The sequence below is a fragment of the Trachypithecus francoisi genome, unplaced genomic scaffold, assembly GCF_009764315.1.
Source record: "Trachypithecus francoisi isolate TF-2019V2 unplaced genomic scaffold, Tfra_2.0 Lachesis_group16, whole genome shotgun sequence".
NCBI classification, from domain to species: Eukaryota; Metazoa; Chordata; class Mammalia; order Primates; family Cercopithecidae; genus Trachypithecus; species Trachypithecus francoisi.
The window spans coordinates 30,066,331-30,079,576 of NW_022681461.1; the positions used below are offsets into that span (position 1 = coordinate 30,066,331).

The following is a 13,246-nucleotide window of genomic DNA, read 5'->3' on the forward strand; positions in this document are numbered from 1 at the left end:
CCATAAGCTAGCCTCTGCTTACCTCTCACTTCAGCCCAGCCTGCTCTTTCCCTCTCTTAAAAACTCAGTAGCTCAAATACATGGAGCTCTTTCTGGCCCGGAGCCTCCAGACCTTTTAAAGAAAAAAAAAAGATTATAATTTTTGTGAAGACCACATTGTGAATTTTTATTTCTATGGCTTTTACTTTTGGTATTGTGTCTAGACCTCTCCAAGCCCTAGGCCTTAAAGATCTTCTAGGTTTTCTTAAGTTTTATAGTTTTTTGTTTTAATTTTAGATTTAAGATCCATTTGGAATTAACTTTTATATAAGACAGAAGGTCAAGAAGATTCATTATTTTGACTATAGATATCAGATTGCTGTAGCACTGTTTGTTGAAAAGACTTCCCTTCGTTTTCTGAAAGAGTTTTTCTTTTCTGAAATGCCTTTGTCAAAAATCACATAGGCACATTTGTGTGGGCCTATTTCCGGGCCGTATGCTGTTCCTGGTACCATTATTTTTACCTTCCACCTTCCCCCTAGTTAACTCCTACTTATTCTTTAGGTCTTAGTTTCAATGTTGTTTCCCTGGAAAGACCCTTAAGGACCACCCATTCCTATGCATCCGCATACGCTCAACTTCAGTCTTACGGAAGGGTGCCTCTGTTATTCTCACTCATCACCTGTTTTTTTCTCCTTCATAGCATTTACAATAATATGTTTATAACTTTTTTCGTTTGTGCACATACAGTTCGTGCCTAAAGCCTCAAAAAGGCAAGAACTGAGTTTATTTTGTTCACCACTGTAGTGCCTAGTACTGTGCCTATTGCATGCTGAGTTCTCAGTTACTGTTTTTGAATAAATGAGTGAAACAAAGTTAGGCCTCCTGAGGGATGTTTTCTAAATCCCTAGGTGTCATTTTCTTAAAATCAGAGGATATTCTTGGCTCTTGGAGCCTTAGGGCATAATTTTTTCCCAATTAACCCATCTTTGAAGATAGGGGTTTTGACAACTTTTGGCCTACCTCAGAGTCACCTAGAGGGTTATCAAAATGCAGATTGCAGGGCCCCAAACCCAGAGTTCCTGCTTCTGTAGGTCTGCGATGGACCCCAAAATTTGGATTTCTAGCAAGTTCCCAGAAGATAATGCTGATGCTGCTGTTCTGGGAACCTACTTTGAGAACTGTATTAGTCTGTTCTTGTACTGCTACAAAGAACTACCTGAGACTGGGTAATTGATGAAGTAAAAAGGTTTAATTGACTCACAGTTCCACAGGCTGTAAAGGAGGCATGACTGGGAAGCCTCAGGAAACTTACAGTCATGGTAGATGGCGAAGGGGAAGGTGTCATGTCCTACGTGGTGGGAGCAGGAAAAAAAGAGGGAAGAAGGTGATGCTATGCACTTTTAAACAACCAGTTCGTGGGGGAAGTCCGCCCCCATGATCTAATCGCTTCCCACCAGGCCCCTCTTCCAGCATGGAGGATTAGAACTCACAAGATTTGGGTGGGGACACAAATCCAAACCATATCAAGCACTAGTGTTTTAAGGTCAAGAATCTGAGGAGCCCCGAGTCACTGAGTCGCCGCCACTGCCAAGGGCTCAGCTCCCCCTTCTCCTGCCACTTCCCGCTTTTGCAGCCATTTCCACTGAGGACAAGGAATCGTATGGCCACAATCCAGAACCTCCATTCTTTCCACCCCTTTGCTGATACAAGTAAGGGTGATGACCTGCTCCCTGCTGGCACTGAGGATTATATCCATATAAGAATTCATCCAACAGAGAAACAGCAGGAAGACCTTTACTCTGTCCAAGGGATTGCTGATGATTATGATAAAAATAAACCAATGCAGACATTTAAAAAGAAATTTGCCTGCAATGGCACTGTAATTGAGCATCCAGAATATGGAGAAGTCGTTCAGCTACAGGGTGACCAGCGCAAGAACATATCGCAGTTCCTCATAGAGACTGGAATGGCTAAGGACAACCAGCTAAATGATCGTGAGTTTTAAGTGCTATGGCTCGCTGAAGCTTGAGTGAGGATTTCCTTGCAATGAGTAGAATTTCCTTTTTGTCCCTTGTCACAAGTTTAAAAACCTCACAGCTTGTATAACGTAACCATTTGTGGTCTGCTTTTAACTTGGCCTAGGGTAACTCCTTCATGCAGTAAACTGAAAAGAACCATGCTGTTTAGTCTTGAAGTGCCTCATTTAAACAGAGGTCAAGCAGTAGGCGCCTGGCAGTGTCAAGCCTGAAACAAAACAATGCCATCATGTTTCAGCCACACTCAGCCCTAAGATCATAGACAACTAAGTCTGGCCAGATGCTCCTCTGCTCTCCCTCTGCAGAGTTCCCTGCCCTAAGAGAATGTCACCACCCGAACAATCGTCGGTGAATCTGAGAGGAGAGGATGGGGTAAGGCAGCAACAGCAGCTCTACCACTGGAAGGGAGCCTTTGGTGGTCAAAGAAAGATCCCCTGGTGTCCCCAGCCTGACCAGGAGCAGAGTTTTAGAGAGGCCCCCTTCCCAGTAGTGAGATGATAGGACATCTGGCTTGCCACAAAGGTCTTTTTTACCAGACATATCCTAGCTAAGGGATGTCCAAACACCAGAATGTGAGGCCAACCTTCCATCAAAGTTAAAACTTTGACAAGGGAACAAATCTCAAACTGACGTAGCAGTCATGTAGCTAGCTGTAGAGCTTGCAACTTAATGGCAACAGCTGTCCAGTGCCATGGGAAGTAACAAACTGGTTTTGAGGTTTTGTTTTGTTTTGTTTTCCCTCCAGTTTTAATGTTACGTGTAATGTATTTAAACCCCCCCCCCCTTTTTTTTTAATTTAAGTTCTAGGGTACATGTGCACAACATGCAAGTTTGTTACTTATGTATATATGTGCCATGTTGGTGTGCTACACCCATTAACTCATCGTTTACATTAGGTATTTCTCTTAATGCTATCCCTCCCCGCTTCCCCCACCCCACAACAGGCCCTGGTGTGTGATGTTCCCCTTCCTGTGTCCAAGTGTTCTCATTGTTCAATTCTCACCTATGAGTGAGAACATGTGGTGTTCGGTTTTCTGTCCTTGTGATAGTTTGCTCAGAATGATGGTTTCCAGCTTCATCCATGTCCCTACAAAGGACATGAACTCATCCTTTTTAATGGCTACATAGTATTCCATGGTGTATATGTGCCACATTTTCTTAATTCAGTCTGTCATTGATGGACATTTGGGTTGGTTCCAAGTCTTTGATGTTGTGAATTGTGAATAGTGCTACAATAAACATATGTGTGCATGTGTCTTTATAGTAGCATGATTTATAATCCTTTGAGTATATACCCAGTAATGGGATCACTGGGTCAAATGATATTTCTAGTTCTAGATCCTTGAGGAATTGCCACACTGTCTTCCACAATGGTTGAACTAGTTTACAGTCTCACCAACAGTGTAAAAGTGTTCCTGTTTCTCCACATCCTCTGTAGCACCTGTAGTTTCCTGACTTTTTAATGATCGCCATCCTAACTGGTGTGAGGTGGTAATCTCATTGTGGTTTTGATTTGCATTTCTCTGATAACCAGTGATGATGAGCATTTTTTCATGTCTGTTGGCTGCATAAATGTCTTCTTTTGAGAAGTGTCTGTTCATTTCCTTCGCCCACTTTTTGATGGGGTTGTTTGATTTTTTCTTGAAAATTTAAGTTCTTTGTTGAATCTGGATATTAGCCCTTTGTCAGATGGATAGAAGCCAAATCATGAGTGAACTCCCATTCACAATTGCTTCAAAGAAAATAATCTAGGAATCCAACTTACAAGGGATGTAAAGGACCTCTTCAAGGAGAACTACAAACCACTGCTCAACAAAATAAAAGAGGACACAAACAAATGGAAGAACACTCCATGCTCATGGATAGGAAGAATCAATATCGTGAAAATGGCCATACTGCCCAAGGTAATTTATAGATTCAGTGCCATCCCCTTCAAGCTACCAGTTACTTTCTTCACAGAATTGGAAGAAACTACTTTAAAGTTCATATGGAACCAAAAAGGAGCCCGCATTGCCAAGACAATCCTAAGCAAAAAGAACAAAGCTGGAGGCATCACACTGCCAGACTTCAAACTATACTACAGTCTACAGTAACCAAAACAGCATGGTACTGGTACCAAAACAGAGATAGAGACCAATGGAACAGAACAGAGGCCTCAGAAATAATACCACACATCTACAGCCATCTGATCTTTGACAAACCTGACAAAAACAAGAAATGGGGAAAGAATTCCCTATTTAGTAAGTGGTGCCGGGAAAACTGGCTAGCTATATGTAGAAAGTTGAAACTGCATCCCTTCCTTACACCTTATACAAAAATTAATTTTTTTTTTTTTTGAGACAGAGTCTTGCTCTGTCGCCTAGGCTGGAGTGCAGTGGCGTGATCTCAGCTCACGGCAATCTCCGCCTCCTGGGTTCAAGTGATTCTCCTGCCTCAGTCTCCTGAGTAGCTGGGATTACAGGCACCTGCCACCACACCTGGCTAATTTTTGTATTTTTAGTAGAGATGATGTTTTCGCCATGTTGGCCAGGCTGGTCTCAAACTCCTGACCTCAGGTGATCCACCCACCTTGGCCTCCCAAATTCCTAGGATTACAGGCGTGAGCCACCACGCTGGGCCTAAACCCTTATTTAAATAAAACTTGTTTTCAGAAAAAAATGAATCTGAGGATGTGTTACATGTCGCCCTTTTGCTTAGTGACAGTCCCAGGCACACTTGAGCTTGTTGTTAACAGTATTCATCAACTTAAGAGTTGATCAGAGAAGGTCAGATAAGAATCCAATCTCAGTGGAATTAAAGGAAAAATTTTTGCTAAAGCAGAAAATAAATGAGAATTGTACATTTAAAATAAATAAGAAATGAACAGAAAGCCTTTCAAATCACGCTGAACTAACTCATATCTGTGGCCACTACATTGTTCCTTAATGCTTAAATAAGTAAAAGCACTGATACTTTAGTTGAAACTACCAGCAGTAGGAATGTTTGCTCAGTAAGAGCAAGACTCCACTAATACAGTCGTGTTTATAAAGTCAAGGTTTAGGTTTCTGCTAGGGTCTGTTTTCCCTAGATCGATTACAAACAAATGAATACTGTTTTATTGTACCTATACTGAGTCATAAAATTATTTTCCTCCCAACTCAGGAAGAAACATAAAGGTGGTTAACTGAAAAAGAAGAAAGTTTAATCATTCTGATTTTCATTCAGATGCTTTTCTTTAGACTATCTATTGCTGCTTTCTTTTGTAGCAGAACAGCTGATTTTCAGCCTAGGTTTTCATGAGCTGAGAAACCTTCACTGATAAGTGTCAGTTTTCTTTAAATGTTCAGGAAGCTGTGTGGGTCTCAGAGACCCAGCTGGAGCAGAGCCAGCACGGGATTCTGAAAGCATTTGTAGCTCCGAGATGGTTTTAACCTGTTCGTTGGCAGTGCAGCCCTTGTGTACGCTCTTGGAAAGATACTGATGTGTACTTTCATGATGTAGAATGGATGAACAGTGACGGTTTCTAGAAAGGCTGAACACACTCATGCCCACTTTGGGACACAAGGAGGCAGATGCTATCATGGGAACTCTTCAAATAAGGTGGTATGGTTTGGCTGTATCCCCACCCAAATCTCGTCTTGAATTGTAGTTCCCATAATCTCATGTGTCGTGGGAGGGACTTGTTAGGAGGTAATTGAATCATGGGGGCAGTTTCCCTGATTCTATTCTTGTGATAGTGAGTTTACACGAGATCTAATGGTTTTATAAGGGGCTTTCCCCGCTTTTGCTTGGCACTTCTCCTTGCTGCTGCCATGTGAAGGATGCGTTTGCTTCCCCTTCTGCCATGATTGTAAGTTTCCTGAGGCCTCCCCAGCCATGCTGAACTGTGAGTCAGTTAAACCTCTTCCCTTTATAAATTACCCAGTCTCTGGTGTGTCTTTATTAGCATTGTGAGAATGGACTAATACCTAAGGCAAAAAAGATGAGTCAGAAATTAGCTTTTAGTACAGCTAATCTGTTAAGCACAGTATGAACCTAAATTTAATTTTCTTTGGGCTCAAAGCACAGTTCTCTAGTTAGATTACTTTTGGGGGAGAGGGTGGGTAGGTATCTAATTTGTTCATTGCTGTATCTTCAGTGCCAAAAACAGTGCCTGGCACACAAAGGGCACTCATTTGTTGAATGAATAAATGAATTTATTTACTGTTGTTTCTTCCATGTTTTCTCTTTATTATCTACATTTTTATTGGTTTCTGTGCCTGTGATAAAAATACCTCCACCAGCTTCTTACCTTTATTACCCCAAAGAATAAAGTTGCAAGTATAATTGTTTGGACAAACACAGCATAAAATTTCCCTAATAGGCAAATCTCAACCTTTTTCCTACATTAGAAATGAAAGCCAGTATCCAAGTAAGATTCTGATCTGGTTTGGATCTGTGTCCCCTCCAAATCTCGTGTCAAAATGTGATCCCCAATGTTGGAGGTGGGGCCTGGTGGGAGATGTCTGGATCACGGGGGGCAGATCCCTCATGAATGGCTTGGTGCCTTCCTATATGGGAATGAGCTTTTTCCCCTGACTTCATGAGAGAGCTGGCTGTTTAAAAAAAGCCTGGCACTTTTCCTTTCTCTCTCTTGCTCCACACCTCACCATGTAATATGCCAGCTCTCCCTTTCCTTCTCTAAGTTTCTCGAGGCCCTCACCAGAAGCAGATGCTGGCACTGCACTTCCCGTACATCTTGTAGAACCATGAGCCAAAATAAACCTCATTTCTTTATAAATTACCCAGTCTCAGGTATTGCTTTGTAGCAATAGAAACTGACTAACACAGATTATAATTTAGATCTTGATTCGTAATTGAGATTTCTTTTCACCTCTAACCCACTCATACCAAGAAAATTATCTACTATGTTCCAAGAAGCCAAATGGGATTGGGTCATGTTGGGTAATTTGGTTGCAAAATGTCTAAGAGCTGGTTAATATTACCCCTACTCTTCCTATGGTAGGAGCCAGTATTGGAAATCACCAGAAGATAATCAGACAATAAACTGTGGCAAGAGTTTCTACTCCAGCATACTTTTGTTACTTTAATTATTGACTGTTTTTGTGTAGTCTACAGGAATATGTGAGTAATCATACTTGATGTATAATAAGATGGATTTTTGGTTGCCCATACGAAAAATAACTTACTTGAAGAAGTCAAATGAGCTCTGCATTTTTTGTTAGGGTAAAATATTTGTATTTGTGTATGTGCGTTTTTCAGTTTGGTTCTTGTAGAATCTAGTTCCTTAAAGTTCCTCTTTATTACCCAGTCTCCTTAGGTCACCTTTGTCTCGGGCAGTTTGCTTCATTTACGACGAAGTCCTCATAAGGAGGCCATGCTCTGGCCCCAGCTGCTGCTTGCCATGCACTTCCTCTCATCTTCCGCCTTTGCATGTGCCATCCCCTCTGCCTAGAACGCCCTTCCACCTTTCTTGACCTGAAAAGCACTCACTCATCCTTTAAGACTTAGGCCGAGTGATCTCTTATTATGAATAATTTTTTTGGCCACATGCACCCTTGTCAGGCAAAATAAGACCACCTTTCTATGGACTGAAATTGAACTGTGTATACACTACTCTTCTAATAGTTTCTATAATATTTGCCTCCAGCCCTAGTGTATGAACTTCTAGGGAAGGTACAATGCCTTAGTCTATGTTACGCCTCCAACATAGAAACTAAAGAGTGCCTGGTACAAATTCTAGGATATTGTAGATCTTTAAAATGTATTATGGTAATTAAAATATTCATACAAGTATATAAAATATTGAAAATAGCTTCCAGTGATAACAATTGTTAGGGTTGCAAGATTGAATAATTTTTGTATATTCTGTCTTTTCCAGATTTTAGGTAGAGTTAAATATATTGCCTGTTAAATGTTACTGTTAAATGAACAAAAATACTGTGGTGTATTATAAAAAGATTCTACAACTTTCATATCAAAATGGTGGTTTCTCCTTTCATATTTTTCATTTTTAAAATTGATATATATTGTACATATTTTGGGGGTCCATGTGATAATTTCATACATTCATACATTCATACAATCAAATCAGGGTAATTGGGATATCAGTCACCTTAAATTTTTATCTGTTGTTTATGCTAGGAACATTTGAATTATTCTCTTCAAGCTATTTTGAGTGTATTAATAATACACTTGATTAATGTTAACTGTAATTATCCTACTGATCTATCGAACACAAAGTCTTATTTCTTCTAAGTGTATTTGTACCCATTAATCAACTGCTCTTCATCCCCCATTCCCTCTACCCTTCCCGGCCTCTGGTAACCACCAGTCTACTCGCTGTCTTCATGAGATTCACTTTTGTAGCTCCCACATATGAGTGAGAACATGCGATAATTGTCTTTCTGTGCTTTGCTTATTTCACTGAACATAATGACCCCCAGTTTCATCCATGTTGCTCCAAATGACAGGATTTCATTCTTTTTATGGCTGTATAATATTCTATTGTGTATTTTTACCATATTTTCTTTTTAAATATTTATTATTATTTTGTAGAGATGGGGTCCTGCTGTGTTGTCCAGGCTGGTCTCAAACTCCTGGACTCAAGCGATCCACCTGCTTTGGCCTCCACATTTTCTTTGTTCATCCATTGAGGGACACTTAGATTGATTCCATATTTTGGCTATTATGAATAGTGCTGCAATAAACATGCAAGTATAAATCTCTCTTCAATATGTTGATTTTCTCTCTTTTAGATACATACTCAGCAGTGGAATTGCTGGATCATACGGTATTCTGCTTTTAGATTTTTGAGGAACCTCTGAACTGTTTTCTACAGTGACTGTCGTAATTTACATTCCCACCAACAACGTGTGAGGATTTTTCTTTCTCTAAATCCTCACCAGCATGTTAGTCCCTGTCTTTTTTGATAAAAGCTATTCTAATTGGGGTGAGATTATATCTCATTGTGGTTTTGATTTGCATTTTCTGGATAATTACTGATGTTGAGCACTTCCTATACCCATTGGTCATTTATTGAGAAATATCTGTTCAGGCCTTTTGCCCTTTTAAAAATCAGATTAATGACTTTTTGCTGTTGAGTTGTTTGAGCTCCTTATATATTCTGGTTGTTTATCTCTTATCAGATGGATAGTTTGCAAATACTTTCTCTCATTCTATGAGTTGTTTCTTCAGCTTGTCGATTGTTTCCTTTGCTGTGCAGAAGCTTTTCAGCTTGATGTAATCCCATTTGTCCATTTTTGCTTTTGTTGCCTCTGCTTTTGAGAACTTAAACAAAAAATTTTTGCCCCGACCAATGTCCTGGAGCATTTCCCCAATGTTTTCTTTTAGTAGTTTTATAATTTCAGGTGTTAGATTTAAGTCTAAATCCATTTGTATTTGATTTTTGTACATGGTGAGAGATAGAGGTCTAGTTTCATTCTTCTACATATAGTTGTCCAGTTTTCCCAATGCCATTTATTGAAGAGACTGTCCTTTCTCTGTTGCATATTGTTGGCACCTCTGTCAAAAATCAGTTGGCTGCAAATGGCATGGATTTATATCTGAGTTCACTATTCTGTTCAGTTGGTGTTTGTGTCTGTTTTTTATGCCAGTACCATGCTGATCTGGCTACTATAGCCTTGTAGTATATTTTTAAGTCAAGTAGTGTGAGACCTCCAGCTTTGCTCTTTTTGCGCAGGATTGCTTTGGTTATTTGGGGTTCCGTATAAAATTTAGGATTGTCTGCTCTATTTCTATGGGGAGTATCATTGGTATTTTGATGGAGATTGCATTGAATCAGTAAATTGCTTTGGGTAGGATTGTCATTTTAACAGTATTCTTTCAATCCATGAGCGTGGAATAATATCTTTTCCATTTTTTGTGTCATCTATTTAATCAGTGTTTTATAGTGGTCCTTGTAAAGATCTGTCACAACTTTGGTTAAATTGATTCTTAGGGGCCAGGCACAGTGGCTGACACCTGCAATCCCAACACTTTGAGAGGCCAAAGCAGGAGAATTGCTTGAACCCAGGAGTTTGAGACCAGCCTGGGCAGCATAGTGTGATGTCATCTCTACAAAAAAAAAATCAAAATATTAGCCAGACATGGTGGCACGTGTCTGTGGTTGCAGCTACTTGGAAGGCTGAAGTTGGAGGATTGCTTGAGACCAAGAGATCAAGACTGTAGTGAGCTGTGATCACGCTGCTGCACTGCAACCTGGGTGACAGAGCAAAACCCTGTCTCAAAAAAAAAAAAAAAAAAGATTCCTGGGTATTTTACATTCTGTGTAGATATAATAAATTAGATTGCTTTCTTTCTTTTCCAGATTGTTCACTGTTGGTGTATATAAATGCTACTGAATTTTGTATGTTCGTTTTGTATCCTGAAACTTTACTGAATTCACTTATTACTTCTAGTAGTTTTTTGATTTTTAAAAATAGAAGATCCTGTCATCTACACTGAAAGCTAATTTGACTTCTTTCTTTCCAATATGAACATCCTTTATTTATTTTTCTTGACTAATTGGCCAAGGCTTCCACTTTATGTTGAATAAAGGTAGTGAAAGTGCACACCCTTGTCTTGTTCCAGATCTTAGTGGAAAGGCTTTTAGGTTTTCCCTGTTTGGTGTGAAGTCAGCTGTGAATTTGTCATATATGGCCTTTATTATTTTGAGGTATGTTTCCTCTGTACCCGGTTTGTTGAAGGTTTTTAAAATAAAGGGATATTGAATTTAATTGAATACTTTTCAGCACTTATTGAAATGATCATATGGTTTTTGTTCTTGGTTCTGTTAATGTGTATAACATTTATTGATTTGCATATGCTGAACCATCTTTGCATCCCTGGGATGAATCCCACTTGATAATGTTGAATGATCTTTTTAATATGTTGTTGAATTCAGTTTGTTAGTGTTTTGAGGATTTTTCTGTGTTCATCAGTGAAATTAGCCTATCATCGTCTTTTTTTTTTTATTATTGTGGCCTGATCTGGTTTTGGTATCAGGGTAATGCCGGCCTTGCAGGATGAGTTTGAGCATTCCCTCCTCTTCAATTATTATTATTATTTTTTTTGAAGAGTTTGAGTAGAATTATTATAGTTCTTCTTGAAATGTTTAGTAGAATTCATCAGATCCTGGACTTTTCTTTGATAGGAGACTTTTAAATTATAGCTTTGATCTTATTACTTGCTGTTGGTTTGTTGAGGTTTTTCTCTTTCGTCATGGTTCAATTTTGGTTGTATATGTCCAGGAATGTATCTTTTTATTCTAGATTTTTCAATTTGTTGGCAGTTGTCTCTAATGATTCTTTGTACTTCTATGGCCTCTGTTGTTTTGTATCTTTTATTTCTCATTTTATTTATTCGTGTCCTCTCTTTTTAGTCTAGCTAAAGGTTTGCCATTTTCTTTTTTTATCTAAACTTCTGTTTTGTTGATCTTCTGTAATGTTTTAATCTCAATTTCATTTATTTTTGCTCTGATCCTTATTTCCTTTCTTATAGTAAATTTGGGTTTGGCTTGGTCTTGCTTTTCTAGTTCCTTGAGATGCTGCATTCTTAGGTTGTCTTTTGGAAGTCTTTCAACTTTTTTGATGTAGATATTTATTGCTATAACCCTCCCTCTTAGTACTGTGTTTACTGTATCCCATAGATTTTGGTATGTTGTGTTTCCATTTCTATTTGTTTTGAGAAATTTTTAAATGTTCTTATTTCTTCATCAACTCATTATTTGTTCAAGAGCATGTTGTTTAATTTCCATGTTATTGTATAATTTCCAAAGGTGTTTGTTTTTGTTTTTTGAGGTGGAGTCTTGTTCTGTCATCTAGGCTAGAGTGCAGTGGCGCAATGTGCAACCTCCACCTCCTGGGTTCAAGTGGTTCTCCTACCTCAGCCTCCCAAGTAGCTGGGATTACAGGCGTACACCACCATACCCAGCTAATTTTTGTATTTTTAATAAGACAGGGTTTTGCCATGTTAGCCAGGCTGGTCCCGAACTCCTGACATCAGATGACCCGCCCACCTCAGCCTCCCAAAGTGCTGGGATTACAGGCATGAACCACCACACCCAGCCCAAAATTCCTCTTCTTATTGATACCGAGTTTTATTCCATTGTGGTCAGAAAAGATACTTGATATAATTTCTACTTTTTAAAATTTGTTGAAACTTGTTTTGTGGCCTAAAATATGGTTTATTCTTGGGAATGTTCCATGTACTGATGAAACAAACGTGTATTTGAACAGTTGAGTGAAGTGTTTTATAAATACCAGTTAGACCTATTTGGTCTGATGTGTAGTTTGATAGTGATTTCTTTGTTAATTTTCTGTCTAGATGTTATGTTCGTTGATGAAAGTGGGGTATTTGACGTCCTCCACTATTACTGTATTACAGTCTCTCTCTCTTTGTATCTATTAATGTTTGCTTTATATACTTGGGAGCTGAATTTCAGTCCATCAAATGTATTAGTTCTAAGATTTCTGTTTGATTTTTTGAATAATGCCTCTTTGTTAAATTTCTCCGATAAATTTCTGAATGGAGAATTACCATTTTGTTTCTTGTATTCTGGTTGTTTTGTAACTCTTATCCTCCTTTCTTCCTGTCATCCTTTATGGTTAAGTGACTTTTTCTGGTACTATGTTTTAATTTGTTGTTGTTTATTTTTTAGTGTGTTTATTATAGGTTTTTACATTGTGGTTACAAGGCTTATAGAAAACATCTTATAGATATAACAAGTTATTTTAAAGAGATGACAGCTTATCTTAGATAAGCAGTCCCCAATCTGTTTTGGCACCAGGGACCAGTTTCATGGAAGACAATTTTTCCATAGAGCAGTGGGGATGGTTTTGGGATGAAACTGTTCTATCTCAGATCATCAGGCATTAGATGCTCATAAGGAATGCTCAACCTAGATCCTTCACACTTGCAGTTCACAATAGGGTTTGCACTCTTATGAGAATCTATGCTGCTGATGATCTGACAGGAGGTGGAGCTCAGGCAGTAATGCTTGCTGGCCTGTGCCCACCTCCTGCTGTGTGACCTGGTTCCCAGCATGGCACGGAGCAGTACTGGTCCATGGCTCAGGGGTTGGAGATCCCTGTCTTAGATCACAAAAAAAGAATAAATAAAAAACTTTAAAACAACCATCCATCTTTAATTCCATCTCCTGACATTTTGACTTTTGTTGGTCTCAATTTGCATATTTTTATATTGCCTGTCTCTTAACAGGTTGCTGTCGCTGTTATGGTTTTTGATAG

General features: G+C 38.9%; 2 protein-coding genes across 4 annotated transcripts in view; both read left to right on the forward strand.

Annotated features, from left to right (window-relative positions):
* KANK1 (KN motif and ankyrin repeat domains 1) overlaps positions 1–13,246 on the forward strand; it is a 240,804-nt gene that overhangs the window by 150,903 nt on the left and 76,655 nt on the right. The gene's annotated exons all lie outside the window — the stretch shown is intronic.
* Positions 1,643–1,987, forward strand: LOC117099230 (eukaryotic translation initiation factor 1-like). Its single transcript, XM_033238699.1, has one exon. It carries the CDS (start codon positions 1,643–1,645, stop codon positions 1,985–1,987), a length of 345 nt encoding a protein of 114 aa, XP_033094590.1.